The sequence below is a fragment of the Tyto alba genome, unplaced genomic scaffold (assembly GCF_018691265.1).
Source record: "Tyto alba isolate M040663 unplaced genomic scaffold, T.alba_DEE_v4.0 Super-Scaffold_40, whole genome shotgun sequence".
NCBI lineage: Eukaryota > Metazoa > Chordata > Aves > Strigiformes > Tytonidae > Tyto > Tyto alba.
Genome location: NW_024881316.1, coordinates 11901306 through 11920121, shown reverse-complemented (window position 1 = coordinate 11920121; position 18816 = coordinate 11901306). Strand labels below are relative to the sequence as shown.

At 39.8% G+C, this 18816-nt stretch overlaps 1 protein-coding gene and 1 long non-coding RNA gene across 3 annotated transcripts in view; one reads left to right on the top strand and one right to left on the bottom strand.

The window, feature by feature from the left end:
• SNX14 (sorting nexin 14) overlaps window positions 1-12897 on the bottom strand; it is a 57923-nt gene extending 45026 nt beyond the window's left edge. For both annotated transcript variants that reach the window (XM_033002818.2, XM_033002820.2), the window contains exons 1-5: window positions 12730-12897; window positions 12476-12596; window positions 11549-11625; window positions 11359-11437; window positions 4296-4339 (exon numbers count right to left, since the gene is read on the bottom strand). In XM_033002818.2, coding sequence (XP_032858709.2) covers window positions 4296-4339; window positions 11359-11437; window positions 11549-11625; window positions 12476-12596; window positions 12730-12872 — 464 coding nt within the window. In that variant the 5' untranslated portion in view covers window positions 12873-12897. The remainder of the gene's footprint in view (window positions 1-4295; window positions 4340-11358; window positions 11438-11548; window positions 11626-12475; window positions 12597-12729) is intronic.
• Window positions 12898-13250: 353 nt separating this feature from the next.
• Window positions 13251-18816, top strand: LOC116964125. The gene is made up of 2 exons (XR_004408571.2): window positions 13251-14376; window positions 18225-18816. It is a non-coding gene; the product is annotated as an uncharacterized LOC116964125 (long non-coding RNA).

Here is an 18816-nt window from a genome sequence, read left to right as displayed (position 1 = left end):
CAGAATTTAAATTATTTAACATGGTTTCTGCTTGGAAACAAAGAAATAAAGAAGAATTTAAACTAAATTTTGTATGTGGCTTGCTAGTTTCCACCTGCTGCAATAAAGTATGCTCGGAGAAAAATCATGACTAAAATACTTTAAGTTGATTCAGGAAGAAAAATACCTAACTCCAAGTTTTTTGGGGGAAGCTGAATGAAAACAGGAAATACACAAAGTCTTAGATGCAGAAACAGCAACCAAACTGAGTGGAAAAGAGACAATGATAACAGCATTCCACAAAATGCAGCAGAAAGAATAAAAATCTACCAGCATTTAAGTACATATGGACATTAGAGTATGACTAAAGATATTGGTAAAACTGCATTTTAATAGCCGAGTAATGACACAACAAACAAAGTTTCGTTCTGCTTTAGCTTATGACCGTATGTAAAAGCCATCACAGTTTTTGGTAGTAAATGAGTCTGCATATGTAGCAAATGCAAATATTGTTTGCATTAAAAAAAAAATATATATATAGATGCAACAACAGTACATTTGAAAAATAGAAATTTTATGCCTATAACATCATTTTATGTTATTCAGTATCCAATTTTTTTAAAGCAATGTTAGCCTGGGTTATATAGCATTGGAATGCATGCTGCAGATGAACTGCTAGGTACAGATACTGGTGACGTAATGGTCAAAGTATGCAACCAATTCCATGAAAAAGCACCTCAAAGAAAGCAGGCTGGCATAAGGAGCACAACCATCCTCCAACAGCTAATCATATGCAGATAAAAACACTATAGGGGAAGGTTTGGTTTGTTTTAAGATCAGCAGCTGACATTTTGGAAGCAATATGGTTAGCAAATACCTACACTGTCAGAGGAAGCCAAGGGATTAACCAACAAATTGTATGACTATATTACGGTTATCTGACAGACAACAAGATACATGAAGTAATTTGGACCGAGAAGTTGTTATTTTATTGACACTTGGATAACCAGTATCTTGGCTAATTCAATTTGGACACGGCTTTATGCCACGTACTTTCACAAAGTGCCATAGGTTTGCAGAGACATTTTTTTAATCACCAGCAGACTGAAGACTGGTGAAAAAAACATCAAACACATGTAAAATCTCAAATCTCTAGTGACACAGTGGAAGGTCCAAATAACTCACTTGGAAACATTTTAAAAATTGGCTGCATTTTCCCAGAATTTGAGGAAAAACTTAAAACCACAACTGTCAGTGTAATGGAGAGATTTGCTAAAAGAAAAAGGCTTAGTCTGTTAATTGTAAACAGTTACTGAGTCCAATGTCTCAAATGAGATACACCCAATTGCGATTACATGCAAAGTCCTATGGGATCTGCTGATAAATGAAAACCATATACAAATACCAAACTGATTTTTTTTTCTCTGTGTATCAATTATTCTTATGAAATTTGGCCAACTCCTAACAGAAAGATGAAGAAAATAAGTTGCAAACTGATAAAACTGTAAAGCTATGGTTTCTAACTCAACAAAAATCCTGAATTTTTCTTGCATTACTTGCATTTTAAATAGAAGCAGCTCCATATGTGCAAAAAATGGGGTTTGACACTATCAAAGAAAAATGTTTTCTACAAAGTGTGGTAATTACTGTATTCTAATCTAATCTGAGAGAACTGGAGTTGGAGTAGCATTAATAACTAAAAAAATTAAGTAACCATAGATTGACTCATTCAAACTTTAAACTCTTCTATGTAAAATGAGATTGGTATAAGCAAGATATTAAATAGTTTTATATTACAGCATAAATAGACTCAGACCTGTGTTTTGTAGCTCTACAAACTTGATTTACTTACAACTATGGTCTATTCTTCTCATATACTTGAGAAAAATTCTTAAAACAAATATTTAAATATAACCAGTATAAATACTTTGAAAAATACCAAACAAAAACCACACATAGGTATAACTTCCTATTTCAGTAGAGTTCACTGGATTTTAAGTACTAATCTTCATTCCCCTAACCTGATCCAAATTTAGGAATGTTTGCTTCTAAACTTTAAGCCGCTAATAAAATATTACAAATTCTTACACAGTTTATTAATGAAACAAGCATCAAGCACAGCTCTTCCCTGGTTATAGCACTTCATTTCCTGAGCAATAAATCTATTATTCTATCTTGCAATACACATTTCTGGTAAATGTTGTACTTCCCAGGCTTCTCAGTGAGATATGTTATGTTACCTCTCTAATGTCCAGAGTGTGCAAGGTGCTGCAAGCCAGAATTAGTGGGCAGGGCATTAAAAAAAAAAAAAAAAAAAGAAGAGAGAGAGAGATAGCTTCTGCACAAATTCCATTCACTTCAAAAGGGGGCAACTAGCATAAAGAATTATGGCCAGACTTTTCTGCAAAGGAAAGCAGCAAACTGTTTTACCAACCTAGTCTGGCAAGTCTGGATTGCCTGCTGGTGGTTACCCATGCTGCTAAATAAATTATAGTCTGGATGCAAAGGCTTCTGCTTTGGCTCAGTGAAGAACTACATAGAGCCACTGAGGTCTGTTAGCTCAGAAGAAACATTTCATGAATGCAAGAGTCCTTTCTCCAGAGTGAGCTGAGCTATGCAAACAGTGTAGTAGGAAAAGTCAAAACTAACATGACCTATGAGACAGACCTCAAACAGCTGCACACAGACACACAACTCATGCCTCCCTGCACAACTGTTCTGGAAATACAGGAAAGCACAGATACACCTGAATGGGTAGAGGGAATGAGACCGGATCCAATATTACTGCTGTTAAGCTAAAACGAGAAAGCCTTCCAGGACCAAGTTGTTTTCTGCAGATTTACTCAGGTATCACTGCACTAGAGCTCACTGAACTCCCAGTACTTCATGTTCATGGAAAGCTTATTAGGTCTGATGAGCATGGTGTGATTTTACAGACTTAGTTCAAAATCCTGAGGCGAAGGCATGTAAAAACTAAAGACAGGGCAGGAACATCTATAAAGCTTACTAGAGGGCAAGACGTAGCAGAATCTAGGCTGGCTGGCTCCGTACCAGGTATATTTTGCACTGCACTTCTAACTATGCATATTACTATGCCCACCATAGTATTCCAGACTTCCACTGTCTTGTGTGTCAGAGATGTAATACATGAAATCCAAGTTTCCTTGTCAGTCCAAAACAAAGACACTGAAGACACCTTCCACCAGCCAAAAAATCCTACCAAATTTCAAATTCTGAAATGCAGAAGATGGTTCCCTTACACCTGTTACGTTATCAAACACCTCAGTGGAACATGCTCTAGTTTTCTGTATTTGAAAGTTAAAAACCTTGAGTTTTCCAACTTGATCATTCACTATACACGGTGTTAAAGCTCCCTCTGCTGTTTGCACAAGAAGTTAAGTTTTATACTTGAGTGTGTTCATCACACAAAGATAGATGTGAAACATGCAGGTATCAGCCACAATTAAAAAAAAAATCAAGCAAAGAAGTCTGCCCATAAAATTTTAGATCCCAGAGAGACAGAAAAAAGCAACAGCATAGAGTAAAAGTAAAAAAGTATAAATTTATTTTAGCACAAAACTGAACATATCCATCCAATTAAAAAGTCAAATTCATAATTAAGGCAAATGCTGGTTTAAGGCACTAATGCCAGCATGATCTATTAGAAGAATTTTTAATATCTTGTTTAAAAAGTACTCTGGAGGAATAATTAATATCTAAAAATACAGGGGAAAAAAAAGAAAAAATAATTAGTCATACACTATTTTATTCAGCTCAGCATAACTAATCACAGCCTTAAAACTCAGCAAATCACCAGATGTTCTGCAAGAAGCCTCCCACAATATGTATTCAAAATACCTTTTCTATACAAATTAAGAATGGGACTTTTGTTTTTTTTTTTTTTTAAAAAACTGTAAAGTGAATTTTTATTTTTTTTTAAAGCAATATGAAAGATCAGCATGCTTCTAACCCGGAAATAAATTTCCGGGGGGTCTTGAGGTTTTACACAGGTGTTAATCAAGCTATATATACTTCCAAGTAAGAATTAATAGAAAATTAACATATAAAAATTAATAATCTAAAAGTGCTTTTAGGATGAAATACAAATTTCAGAACTATTTCATCATGCCTAAATTATTAAAAGATCTGCTCTACTCTGCTAAGAGACAGTAAAACTATGAAACTGTAGCACCTGAAACTATGCTTTATATTTTACTGAAGAAACAGAAATGTTTATTTTCAGGTGACTATTTCTTAAACAGTTTGACAAATATTTACGATATTCAAAAATAGTAACTTTTAGGTAAAGCTCATACCTGTACCATGGATAAATAAAGTTTTCTAGCACCAGCTCAAGTACCTGCACAGAATAAAGACAACCACATTACAAAATAAATAGTTTAAAAATAAACAGTTTACCGTACATCTTTGTTAGAGAAGTTAAAAACACAAACACCTTCCAAAACTCATAGAATGTAGTTCATATGTCATAAAACTTTAACAGACAAATGCATATGCTGTGATTCTATTTTAAGATCAAGCATTTTGCATAATAATCAGTATTTGGGGCAAAGAGCAAAGTGATGGTTTCATCAGATGCCAACGTGAAACGGCTGCCACTAGTATCCCCGACAAGGTGAAGCACAGTGCCATGGCCACTCTGTTAGGCAAACACTATGAAAAATGTAATCTTGCCTCAAACAGCCCTTCCCTAATTTTTCAGATCAGTCCCCACCCTTTTCTGATGCAGTGTGGAGCGTCCCACAGGCACAGCTACCCATCCTACACTTACACACACCTCTATCCTTTTCCATCCAAACCTCTACCTTTTGCAGTTCTCCCCCACCCTCAAAGTGGGACAGTCAATCCTGTATGCTCACCACTCAAAAAGCAAGCAAAAAAAAAATCCTAAAAAGCAGTTCCTAGGAAAGACATTGTTCTTGCTCCACACTTTGCACCATAGCTTTCAACAAAGCCTGCCTTATGGTCCAGCCACCTCCTGAAATCCCAGCCAGAGCGCTTCCCAAAGTCCTTGTCCTAGATGTATTCTCATGGCCACCTCCCTCCTGCCCCTCGCCCCTGTATAGCCCACCTACGTGGATGTCTGTAGGAGAATCTTTTCCACCCTTTCCACCGAACATGTTCCCCATAAGGTCAAGGCTGTGGTTGCCTTTTCCATGCTGGAAAGGCTGAGCTAAGCAGGAAGAACCAGTGCCGTTGCAGCCATCTCACAGGCGCGCCCTGGTTCAGCTTGGCTTTCAGCGTCACAGAAACAAGGGAGGCAGAGGAGGCGACAGTCCCTGTGTGAGCAGGGGGCGGCCACCACCACTTACACAAGGTGTAGTGCCAGACTGCAGCCTCGACACCTCTCCTTACACCTACGCAAAAGTCTCAAGTAACTGCGACAGTCCTTGCACCATGATTAGTAAAAAGAAAACTTCTGAAGGGAAGGGGCAACATCAGACAGTGCCAATAAGCATAAGGAAGGAGAAGGGAGGATGAAGTTTTCATGAGATTTCTCCTCCTTCACTATAACCCCAAGATATAACCTGTACTACCTTCTTTTGTCACAACCTATCCCTCTGAATCACTGCTTTAGAGATCAGTTCATCCGTAGCAGCATCAGTGCTGATCAGGGTGGTAAGACAGAACATGTGTGTTGCTACATGAGGCTGCTGTACCATATTCTATAGAAGAAAAGGCTTTTCTGAAGAAGCCACTGTGTCAAAAAAAAAGTGATATCTGTTTGAAAAGAAAGGTGAATATAACAGCTGATGTACAAATGTCATTTATGAAAACAAGTATTACTCTTCTTACAAGATTTGCTGCTGCACTCATCGACACTGTAGGCACTGCAAGAATTCAAGATTACTAAATTTATACTATCTTTAGGGCACTACATGCCTCTCCTCTACTCACGATGATAAAAACATGCTCAGTAAAATGCACACCACAGCCTTTTTAATTCCTCTTAATTCTTCAGACAAGCAGCTAGCTGATGAATACTCTTTTTCTGTCCTCACTACTAAGAATATTGCCTACTCAAATTTGATAAGATACTCTCTCTTTTGCAATCGTTCTATTTCAGTGATTTTCCTCCCTTTGTTTTTAAGAGTGTAGAATAAATTGTGCTCCTTCAACCTCTCTCTGAAGAGATGTTTTCCAGTTTGGGATAACTTTGTATGGTCCACAACACAGATATGAAAAGTCATCAATGTCTTTTCTCCTGCCCCTATGTGCTGTAGCAGTACTAGATCTTGAAATTGTAATATGATCATGTGCTTATGATGGATGGGTAAGCTAAATGTTGTGTCCCCCTCCAAAAATCTCATATATCCATTAAAAGTGGGGTAGAAGAGTGGGAGGAGATGACAACAGATGCTTTACTTCCCAGTCCAGAAGAGGTCAAGAAATCCCCAAGAATCTTCTTTGGAAGTTAATCGTCAGACAACAGGAGAGAGATCACATCCAGCTCCAGTCAAGAAACACAGACCATTGGCCTTAAGAGCAACAGATCAGACTACTCAAAACAATTTCCCTGATACCTTTCACAGCACTACCAGTATAAAACCCACCAATGTACTCCATCGAAATCTCAGTCTTGCAGGTATTGCAACATTATTTTTGTTCATGCAGAGTTTCTAACGAAGCAAACCTCCTTCAGGGCTCAAACTGCAGACCTTTTCAAAAAAGTGCCTTTCAGAAGCAAAGACCTGCAGAAGAATCCATACTGTGCGCCTATCTATTAAAGAATACCTTCTCTTTCTTTCTCCACTTTTGCTATGTGCCTTCTCAACAAGAGCAATGACAGTATCTCCATCTTCTGCGTGGGGTGGAAAGTGTACTTGGTCAGCACAAGACAGCTTACTCAAAGGGAGCACAAGGCACTCATCTTGAAAGAGCTTTCTTTATCTATGACTGCTACTTTGGAACTGTCCCATCAGGCTTTCAGTGCATGTTTCACTGCAATTTCAGTTCATCAGATGCTAACCTAACTTGTTGGCACTCTCTTTGTCTACAGTCCAGAGGCTTCTAAAGCCACTAGAAGAATTTTTTCTAACAGTGAGAGATCTCATTTATACTGCTAGCTAAGTCAAACACGTATAGCTTTGAGAAACATTTTCCTATGGTTATTTAATCAGCAAGGAAAGCAGAAAAGATACCAGGCCTGATGACCCATCCCACTCTAGGTAAGGTCTCCTTGAGGTTCATCCAGTGTTTGTAGTAACTGACTTCCAGCTGAACCATTTTGCACACTTGCCAGCGTTTCTCTCGTTATCTCCTGCTTCCACAGCCACACCATAAGTAAAGGCTTTACAGTAATGCTGCCACAGGACAAAGCCATGCAGATAATCCCACCAGCCAAAGACCTGGAGGCAGCATGCACACAGACAGACACTTAACTCAAAATGCACCTGAAGTCCATGTATCACTGGTCCCAATATTGGAGTTCAATACACCTCCTATTAGAACTCAAGTTACCTATACGGCCTTAATAAAAAGATGCCTGGATCCTGGACACACAGAAGACAGTCCCTACTTGCACATATATTAAACACATGGCATGGCAGAGGCAGTTATGTACAATGCTCCGTTGCACCAAGGTGCTGTACTGAAGCTAAAAGCCACAGTGTGAAATCATCCATACTGCAAAATACAAGCACCCAAGGAATAATAAGCAACTGACTGACACTAACTGGAGTTTGAGGCATAGGGTCCATACAGTTTTCCTAGGAATCCTATGAGCCTTACCAACAGTGTGATCCTGTAAATCAGAAAAAAAAAAACTGACACATCATCCACTGCACTTTGATAAAGCATTAGGAAAGCAGGAAATGTGTACACACTTCCAATTCAGCCACACCAACAATGTTATTAGAGCTCAATTGCTCACACTGCATACACATGCCAACAGAGTAGACAGGACATCTCAAAGAATGACAGATAATGATAAGCAATTTCCTTGTCTGTAAAGTATTATTCACCAGTTTTAAATACAAATGATGAGTCATTTCATTTAAAGCCTACCTCTTTTTCACGCATTTTGCAAAACGACAACGTGTGTGCAATTTTGAACTGGAAAGATATTACAAGTGTAAAACCAAATGCAGCAGGTAGCAATATAGGCAACAGCTAAAGAAAAAACAAAGAGAAATTATTTTCTATCACGCACTGCACCACTGCAAGCTAGTCAGTCTTTGCTGCTGAGACAAGCTTTCTGTGGACTGCCATGAAACAGACCCCAGTTGTCAGGAGGAAGAACTGTAGAAGTGAGTGATGAGAGATTCGGTAATGGGTCAGAACTACCAGGTCAAATTAGATTGGAAAGGGTTTGATAAGTAAGCGAAAGAGACAATTTTAAAAGCCTTAAAAGATGGTACAGCTAGATAGCTGAGACCACTTCCTGAGGTTAGAACAAGCGATTCCCAACAAAAAAGCACGCAGGTCACTGTGCTCCTACAAGTGTTCAGGACTGGCAAAGAGCACGTTCAGACAGTAACTGATTTCTTGGCATGCATTTGTCCATTTCTTACTTTTAGAAAATAAAAGAAAAAACAAACAAACAAAAAAGAAGAGGTAAAATTCTGGTCCCATAATCAAGGCAAGAACCTGAGAACTTAAGAATTAAAGAAAAATTTGTGAGATCAACAGACAGCACCTTGATCCACTAAGGCTTTTCTTTCATGATGCTGAACGAGAGTAGCTGAGAGGCTTTCCACAGATTTGACTTGCAATCATCCCTCACATAGCAAAAATGAGATTGCAGGGAAAAAGCTGAGTTCCTTAACTGAATAACAGAATTAAATTCTCTTTTATACAATTCACAACACCTGAAATTATATGCAACATAAAACTGACCAACAGATATGGGATCCTAATTCAAAGAGAAAGAAAACGTTGGAGAAACTAACAAAGCACAACACCTTGGAAACTGGAAACAACATTCTATTTAGGCCACTGCACCCTTTTTGCACAGGATACAGCCCAAACTATCAAATATTGATAGATGCATGGTTGACAGTTTAGAGTTCAACTATAATAACAAACATAAATGAAGCGGGGAGGAAAGTCCAAGCACAGGTTTTGCTTATTGTTCTAAACCACATACAGGAGCTAGATAACCAAAACAAGGCTGCAAAAGATTAAGAATTTGTGAAGTGAGACAAACTGTCATCACTATCCAAGAGAGAAAAATCCATACTTGTGGGAAAAACTTGGATTTCTTCTGATTCGAGTTCGTATTAAATTATTCTCTTAGCACTTGAAAACACAAGCTTAAAGACTATACAACTGATTCAAATTAGAGACATTTGGAAATTTGAACACTGCCAAAATTCTTCAACCTGCAAAGGAAGAACTAGCAAAACTAATCTGGAATAATGAAAAAAGACACAATTATTCCAAATATTTGAAGAATCTGCTTTTCAGAAGCAGGCAGCACTCTGCACTCCCTTTAGAATCTCATTAATCTTAATTCAGTTCTCACTGTATCAGTTTCCCTCTAACGTATGACTAACCCACAAGAGAAAGTAAGAGCAGTCTCTCCTTCCAACATGAAGCAGGCTATCCAATTCCAGGCACACATTACATGCTGCATCCTCAGAGCAGATGGTCAAGAGGAACACAGTGCAGGCAGAACCCCTGCTACCCTTTTAACCAGTACGGAAGAGTTACAGTGGGGAACAATGCAATGGTATTTCTCACTCCAAATAATATCCCGTACAGGTGAAAATGGTGGCTTAAACAGACTGCTGGTTTGGGTCCATTCAAGATGATTACCCTGGCTCACTGCCCCATAAAGGCACAGAACTCAGGCCTTGCACTTCCCTCTAGTTAAGCACCAAAAGAAAGGAATGATAAACACGGCATAGATCTACAAAAGCCATGTCTACACTGCTAAATAAAGTAGGGCCAGGGACATGCCACTGAAGTAAAAGCAAAGACAAGCCCATACCACTTCAGTAAAAGCAGAACTGCAGCGAGAGCAATCAAGCACAAAATGCCCATGTGTAACAACACGTTTCAAAGTTCACTTCCAGAAGATAACTATGGTATCTATTTGTATCTCCTGTGAATAACATAATACAGAGAACTTTTTTAGCACTACATTCCCATTTAAGCTGAACAGGAAAATTTCCAGTTCTTCAGCATTTACCATATCCTTTAAAATTGTCACAGCTATTTGCTACCCAAAATTCTATAAATATTACATGCACAGAAGCATTTACTTTACACTCCATTATTAAAACAAGGTTTAAGAAAAATAAGCCCATCGAAATTATATTCAGCAATATTGTTATTTTAATACATTTCAGCCCAAACGTATTGTTTAAAAAAATAAGTAAATTTTAAACAACGCATGTTTGCTTCTGAAGTTGCAGAGTCACTACATTAAACCAAAGGAAGACAGCAAGTTGTTATCTGTGGTTTTTTAAAAACATTCCTCAGCTGTTCATCCCTCCCTTCCCTTCAGGTTTTCATTCTTTTGCTGCTCTTGCTGTGGGCCATGCCCAGGACACCATCACACACAGCTGAGCTGAAGTGTTAGCTTATACCACAAACAGACACAGCTTTGACTTTATACACTACATTGCTAATTGTGAAGGCTGACACACAAGAATCTTCTCACTTCTCAGATGGTAATTTTCATCCTCCTACGACAAAACTCCAAAGTTGGAATTCTAAATACATAAAGATTAAGCTATGTATGTGCTTGCATACTTACCTAGCTTTAAAAAAGACAACAGATTATCTATTTAGCTGACAATATATTTCATCAATTAAAATTAAGGGGGGAAAAAAAAAAAAAAAAAAAAAACAACGAACAACCACTCTTTAGATAGCTCTTTTTAAAGAGAAAAGAACAAAACAAAATTCCTGATTTAGTCTTATTAAAAAACAGATATCTATGATATTCTTCGAGTAAATCCACTGATTTCCTTTTTAGACAGATTTTGTTACAGCTTTATCTGATGATTTAAATAGCTACCATCACATTATCATCTTCATTACAGAAATTCTGTTGCTGGAGCAAATAATCTCTTAAACACTATCAAACTAAGCAGGCTGAAACTCTTAATTTTTCAAGAGTCGTGTATGTTCAGTTGTAACTGTTCTTTTCTATATACTTCCCAATTTTCACAGATGTTTCTCCCGTGTTCTAGGCACACTCCTACAGGAACAGTCACATCTGTGTTAATGAGTAGGCCATCTCACCCATCTGCTCCATATATCCTTTTGACTTGACTACAGGAACAAGTTAACATACATGGGGAAGTACATCTGAACTGTCTACTGAACCAGAAGTAAAAGGTCTAAGAGATACATAACAAAAGCTCACTGAATTTCGAGGTACTAAAGAAATGAAGCAGCAATTACCTCCGAGAGTGATGCATCGACCTTGGAAGGCACTTTCAGATCCAGCCATGGCTGATAGTTTTCCAGAAGCAAAGTAGGTCTGCAGGAGAGCACAGAAAAGTTGATGTAACAATATTTAACTGAAAGTTTCCTACTGCCATGTGCGAAATGTAAGAAATACTAAGCTACATGTGCTACATGTTTAATTTACCTGTGCCTCTTGCATTTGACCTTTCCACATACAGCACAACTGTGACCATGAGGGAATAGCTCCGGCAATTCTAATTGCTAAGAGAAAATATTTGGACAAGTTTACATCTCTTAATATACGGATACATTTGTGAATTTCCAATTACAGAGAACTGAACAGCATAAGAATGAAATCATTCTCCCAGCAGGAAAACAAGATAACAAGGTATGGCATGAGAAACAACTGAAACAAACAGAAAAATCGCTTCCACGAAAACAAAGGTTGAGGAGAGAGATATCCATTCACATCTCCAGTCACCTCCCTGTACATCAGTTTGTATAATAACAGACCAGCTGGTTTCTCTAAGAAACTGACCTTACTCATAGCTTTCAGCTATTGTAAGTGCATTTTTAGTCCTATGAAGTTCTACATTAAACCATTTTAAGTTAAAAAAAAGTAATTTCCTTTGGGAATGGTTTGGCTTTGTTTTTTGTTTTTTTTTTTTTTTTTCCTCTGAAACATAGTACCACTTAAAGAAGTTTGACTATGATCGGCAAAATAGACTTGGCACAGGCTTGCCAAAGGAAGAGCACCTTTAAAAAAGAAACAGTCTCAATTAAAAAAAAACTACAGCTGCATAATTTCTCAAATACTCATTACTCAAATGCCAGAAGTGAAAAAAAAGAGCGAAGCAGAAGATAACACCCGTGAACACTCCCAACAACCGGCTTTACAGACATATGTACATTTGACGGGACTATGCAGAAGCCTATGAAGGATCCAAAGTCTTAATCGTTGCGTATTTGCTACAAAACATCTATCGGTTGGCAGACACGAGCTGTACTGATGCGCAGCACTTCTGAAAGCAGTTAGAATCACGCAAGAATCGCCACGTGAAAATCTTACCGGATTTAAAGAAAGCACGAGAACGCTAATGGACGTATTTACCTTGGGTTTGTATTTTATTGTAAAAAGAATATTGGGCAAGAGGGAGTCCGGTCCTAGCGAACAGTAGAAGGTGACGACACCAGCCACAAACGACCAGAAGATCATTAAAACGTGGAGATACCTTATAAATAAGAGAGGAAGGAAAGATGACAGAGCGATAAAGCAGCAGTGCCGCGCTGGGCCCGGCCCGGCCCGGCCCGGCTCCCCCGCCCCAGCCCCAGCGCTCCCGGCCGGGCCGGGCCGGGCCCGGTTACCGGTTGAGGAGGAGGGTGGCGGCGGCCAGCCCCAGGAGGAGGCAGCAGAAGAGCGGGTACTGCCGGCAGGTCTCCCGCAGCACCTCGGCGCCCCGCGCCCGCCGCCGCAGCAGCCGCTGCCCGGCCGCCCGCACCCAGCCCATGGCCGGGGAGGCCGCGCCGCTTCCGCGCCCGCCGCCCACGTGACGGCGGCGGCACTGCCCACGTGACGGCGCCCACACACACACACACCCCCCCGCCCCGCTCCGGGCGGCGCCATGTTGTTGGAGGCGGGCAGCCCGAAGTGGCGGCGGCGATGGGTGAGGCGGTGCGGCTGCCGGGCCGGGCGCTCCCGTCCCTCCTTTCTCCCCCTCACCCCGGCACCGCAGCTCGGAGGGGACGGGGGGGGCAGGCGGGCATCGCTGTAGGCGGCCGGGCCACAGCGGGGCGGGGCGGGTAACGAGGCCCCGAGGCCTGCGGGAGCCGTAGCCTTGCTGCGGGGGTTTTGGGGGGGGGGGGGGGGGGAGGTGCCGAAATGGGGGACGGGCCCGGAGGGGCACGGCGGTCGCGGCTCGGGTTGCTGCAAGGGGAGAGGGGGAAGCGCAGGACCAGCTCCCAAGCCAGGTTGGATTTTGGGGGAGCACCCGGCTCCCGGAGAGATCCTCCCAGCAGCCCTGCAGCGACACGCTCGGGTGGCATTTCGAGCTCTGCTGCGTAACATCGTGCGCTAAGCCCTGTAAATAGAAGATCTCTGATGACAGAAAGCTTACCTAGTTCTAAATACTTGGGCTCTGGACAACAGGGGCCCCCAGTGCTGAGCAGCCAGAAACCGCTACAGCTGATCAAATGCTCTATATTTAGATGATGACTAAACTGAATCATTAAGTGACTGGGACCCTAAAACCATATAAACACCTCTCAAAACTTCACCGTTGCTTGTAAAGGAAAGGAACGGGGCAGGAAATGTAACAAACCTTAACATCAGTAAGTTTAAGGTTAAGACACTGAAAATACACTAATTCTGGAATGTAGTTTATTGCTAGTGAGGACAGTTCAAAGCCAACTTCACATGAATAACTAACTGCCTTCAGGTTCAGTGTAAGTCACAAGCTTTCAAACCGCTTGGATGCTTTCAGCAGCTCTGTAGTTACTCGGTCTTAGGAAGTTCAAAGTTATGTAAGACACAACTGGTTGCGGAAAGATTAGTTCAATGGACAAAATAAAAGTGCTTAAACAACTTCTCCTGGGAAATCTTACTGACAGAGGGACTTCCGAGTTACAAACATGAAAAAGACCTGCTCAAGGAGAAGCACCTGCTTTTATTTATGAGTTCGTTTGAGAAGTTGTTGTTGCCTTTTATATTCATTTGCACTAGCCCCACACAGGCATATCTGGGCAAAGGGTATGTGAGCGCATATGCAATACTTCTGTTCAGAAGAGTCATGTTTACAAATCTTCAGTGAAAACCCCACAACAACATTATTAAGGAAAAGTCGGTATTTGGAAGGTGAATCACTAGAAACCAAAAGCTGAAAATAGCTTTCAGAATCTTTGCTCAAACGTTTTGTCATTTTACACAACATTTCCATTGACCTCTACAGCAGGTGAAATGCTGCAGTTTGACTTCAGTATGTTGACCTTTCTCAGAGAGCTTGGCAAAAGCCCAAGGTGAGCTTGAATTTCTTCTAAGAGCGTCTGCACAATATTATTTCATGTCAGTCCACATGTTTTCTATTAGGAAAATACCAAACAAGGTGCATACACACAGCAAATTTCCATACAGTATTCAGAGGAAATTAATTTTCCTCAGAAGATGCATTTTGTTGCTACCTGCTTACTTTATCCTCAGGTTTACTGCTTGTGATTTTTAGTCATTTATTTTGCAAAGTTTTTAATACGGAATAGCTTAAAAATCTGTACTTCTTAAAGTATTTCATAAAGATGTCACAGCATCATGTATCTGTTACATAGGAAGTGACTTGTACAGCAGACCTGCAAGAGCAGAAGTCAAAATTCTGCTTCCATTTCTGTCCTCTACTCTGGGTAAAGTTTCTTTTAATTTGTAGCTTTGTTGTTCGGGGATATGTTTGTTTAGTGTAAAACTGCCACATTCACATTTGGCACTAATTGTACCTTGTAATCTGAGAAGCTGTGCAATTTCCTTCAATTCACAGACTTTATGTCTGCTGGGCAGACACTACAGGAACCTGCTTTATCCCATCCTGCTCGGCTGGAGGCAGCAGTGTTAGCGTTGCCCATCACCCTCCGCACAACTTGCCCCTATGACTACTCAGATGGTTCCGCTACACTGAAAGACATAGCTAGTTTGTTTTCCAATAATATAAAGTATGACACAACAAAAGTGAAATACTGACAAGCAGCTTTTTAAAGTTCTGTTGCTTTTATCTGAGAAAAGAGAACTTTATCCATTCCCCAGCAACAGCCAGTCTTTCCCTCTTCACCTAAGTTGTTCAGAAGATTGTCTGGTTAACTGTGGAACTGAGGGGAGAAACGTGCATCTGGCAATGGGCTCTGAAGCAATGGGGCCAGGACTGGGTTATTCTGGAAAGCTAGATTTTATTTTAATATTTAAAATGTAAAAGGATCTACCACTGATCATCCAAGTCTTCTTATGGAGTCAGTTCTCCATTTTTATTATTTTTTTTTAAAGTAGCAACAGAAGACTGCATATTCTAGCATTCAAAAATATATTAGTATAGATTTTCAACACATAAAACTACATTTGTTGTCTGAATAATATAAGTTATAAGACTGAGACTCTATTTACTAGAATGCTTTTTTTTTTTTAACTTAAAAAAAAAACTTGCTTGTTTTAATGAAACAGGCAATGAACTGTAATACAGAGATTTTCACCAGCAGACTGCATTTAACTTACTCTGCAAGTCTGCTTTTGCTCTTTTCAAGGCGTTACATATTTTATCTTTTTCAATGGTACAGTTGTCCAGGCTAACTTACATAGTGTAATCTTTAATATTTACCCAACAGGGAATTCATTTTCTTTTATAAATTATTCCCCACAAGTCCCTGATCATTTTTGTGGGCCCTTCCCAGAAGTTTAAATAGAAGTCTTGCTATTAACCTTTAGCTTCATTCACTTCGTAGAAAACCTTAGAGAACATTCATTAAGTATTTAGCAAATAGCTAAGCTTAAATAAAAAAGTGAAACTGAAGTTGGTGACTCAGATCCTGAGAAAGTTAAATCTAAAGTGCCTACTAATGCTTAAGTTCAAAACTTAAAGGGCATCCATCAGCAGTTACTGGTTTCAGTTTGTGAGATAATTCAGTTGTATGCAAAAAAAAAAAAACAAAACAAAACAAAGAATCAGCATTTAACAGCATTTCTTGGCCCTTCTGTATTAAAGCAGCACTGAGAAGTTGGGGGCAGAGTAGAGGCTGACCAGTTGATACGCATTTCTGGTTTGGGTAGGAGGATAATTATTAGCACTTAGGTAAACAAAATTAGCTTTACTGTTATAAATATTCACATTCATTTGTTAATGAGTTAATAAACTGCCAAGAGTCAGATTTACAGCATTTTGGAGTCAGCTCCCTGTACCACCCACACAGAGCAGGGCTTGTCAGCTGTATGGGAACGTGTGCTGCCAGTGGGCACTGGAGGCTCCTGGATTTGATTCCTGGACCACCACATTATGGACCAGACGTTCACCCTCAGTATTACAAGCTTAAAGCAAACTGGATGAGGAAGTTAGAACGTGGGGCCAGAGTACCTGCTGGATACAGCGACAGGGGCTTTCGATTCCTGGATAAAATCCCACGCAAGTTGTTTTCTAGAACAACAGTGGAGCTCAGCTGCTCCAGAACAGTAAAGAGGAAAATGGCAGGTGGAAGGGAGAAATTGTTTCAAGAAAGATGGGCAGCATACTTCTCAAAAGGTCACTGGTTTCTACCACTGCAGGGGAATGAATTGCCAACTGACATTACACAGATTTTAAAATGTTGTGTTTGTCTGGAAACAGATTCGGCAAGTGGTTGAAGGTGAGGGGCTAAGGAGTTTCAATTGTAACAGGCCACTCAAAATTAATCTTTTTTTTTAAGACTGTAAAATACATTTCCATTAGAAGACCTGAAAATACCTACCAGGCTGTATTTAGGACTGAAGCCACGAAGGTCACTGACTGGCACCATGCAAAATAAAAATGCAGAGGAAAAAAGGCAGGGAGACTGTTCTGGTAAGAAAATTCAAGAAAGAACCCACTTCAAGTAAGACAGTTTCCAGAGGGTCAGCTTAGCATGCCCAACAGGAATGACACTGGGCAAATGAGAGATGCTGAGAAGTGCTGAATGTATTACAATTTCACTGGGAACAAGCAAGGTCCGCAATTTGGGAAAATGCACCATTGGGAAGAAAAAAAAAAAAAAAAATAGCAATGTGCTAAAGGCGGTTTTGACATGAGTAACTTGCAACTGTCAATGAGAAATTAAAAGGATCAGAGCACCACTAGTAGATATAAGGAGCTTTTCTTCAAATTGTTTGTGTGGAAAGGACTTTTCTGAATACATTCCTTCACAGACTAGATACTGGAGAGAATTTAAAGATTAGAGATGAAAATAATTTGTCCTGTTGTAAACTACAGTTTATGGGACTTTAGAGGAAAAGGATATATAGCAGAAAGTTGCAAGGTGCGTGTAGAAGATGACTACAGACAATAAGAAATAGAGGCCTGCAAAATAAAAAAAAAAAAAAAAACAAAAAAAAAAAAACCACACAAAACAAAAGCCCAGGAAAACACACCATTAAGGAATATGCACAAAGAAGGGCACTAGACCTATACAGAAGACATTGGGAAAATGCGTAAGGAAATGAGTCTTAGGTTTGTGGCCACATTTGGCAAAGGTATAGTCTATGGAAATTTTATATTGGTTCTCCAGAGCAAAAGATAAGCTTGCTGGATATGCACCATAATCAAGCATTAAGTGAGGTAGCTGAATTAGTTGGTATGTGCAGGAGAAAGATTGGAAAACCTAATTCCTTCCAAAAACCTAGGCTGATCAGGGAGGAAGGGGGGAGGGGGCGGGGCAGGAAATAGCTGGATGTTATCTGTAAGAAAAAGTCTATGAAAGAAATCAGGAGCTGTATCGATGCAAAGAGTTAAAATAATGCCATAGTGTATACTTAAGAGCTCAGTCTAAATGGAAATTAAACTGTTTACTTACTTTGGGGATAAAGACGACCCTGCCCTGGATACACACTTTGTAAAAATACCTATGTCAGGTCCTGAAGGGAATTTCCACTGACTAACTTTGAGGACAAAGGGGGAAATTTTCAAGTAGAGAGTTTGAGGAGGAACTTGAACCATGTTCCTTTGTTTCAGCTGAATTAAAAAGTGTCAAAAAAATCCTTGTAAGATGACATGTGTTTCTGTTAAATCACTGCAAAGTGTTGCTGCACCTATGCCTCATAACTGTGATTATGAGACCTGGAGAATTTAAAGCTACTGTAAGTTTTTCATTAGAGATACTTTATGCATTCACAGAACAGTTCTACTGGTTCAGCAGAAGTTCAGAGAAGTGAGCATCCTGTTTGTGATGACGGCCATCAGGGGATGCATACCTAGGAAAAAGTTATAAAAGCATAGCAAGATGCTAATATTTCCCTGGAACATTCTTTTACTCTGATTCGCAATCTTGGGGATATCCCGAGAAAGAATCTTTTTCCTAAGTTGCAAGTTGCTTTTTCAACAGCGATGAACTTCAACATCCACAAAGATCATGCAGCAAGGAGTTCCACCACTTATTTAAGCTTGTGTAAGGGAAGGCACAGCCCTCTCAACATTCATGTGTTTCATTTAGTATAAGAGATGGTGAAAAATTATTCCATACTCAGCACAATTGCTGCTTATCATTTTATCAAAATACTTTAGCCACCTGAGCAAACTGTCTTTTCCAAAACGAAGATTCCTGCTCCAGTGCATTGTTCTTCACATGAGAGCACTTTTGTACCTTTTATCTTTGTTGTTCTCCCTATCCTTTTCCAATTTTATAATCTTCTCTGTTTTGTAGTGCTGAAGCAGGGACAGGCTGCAATAGGGGGAACAAAACTGTTCAATAAAATAGCATTTGATATTA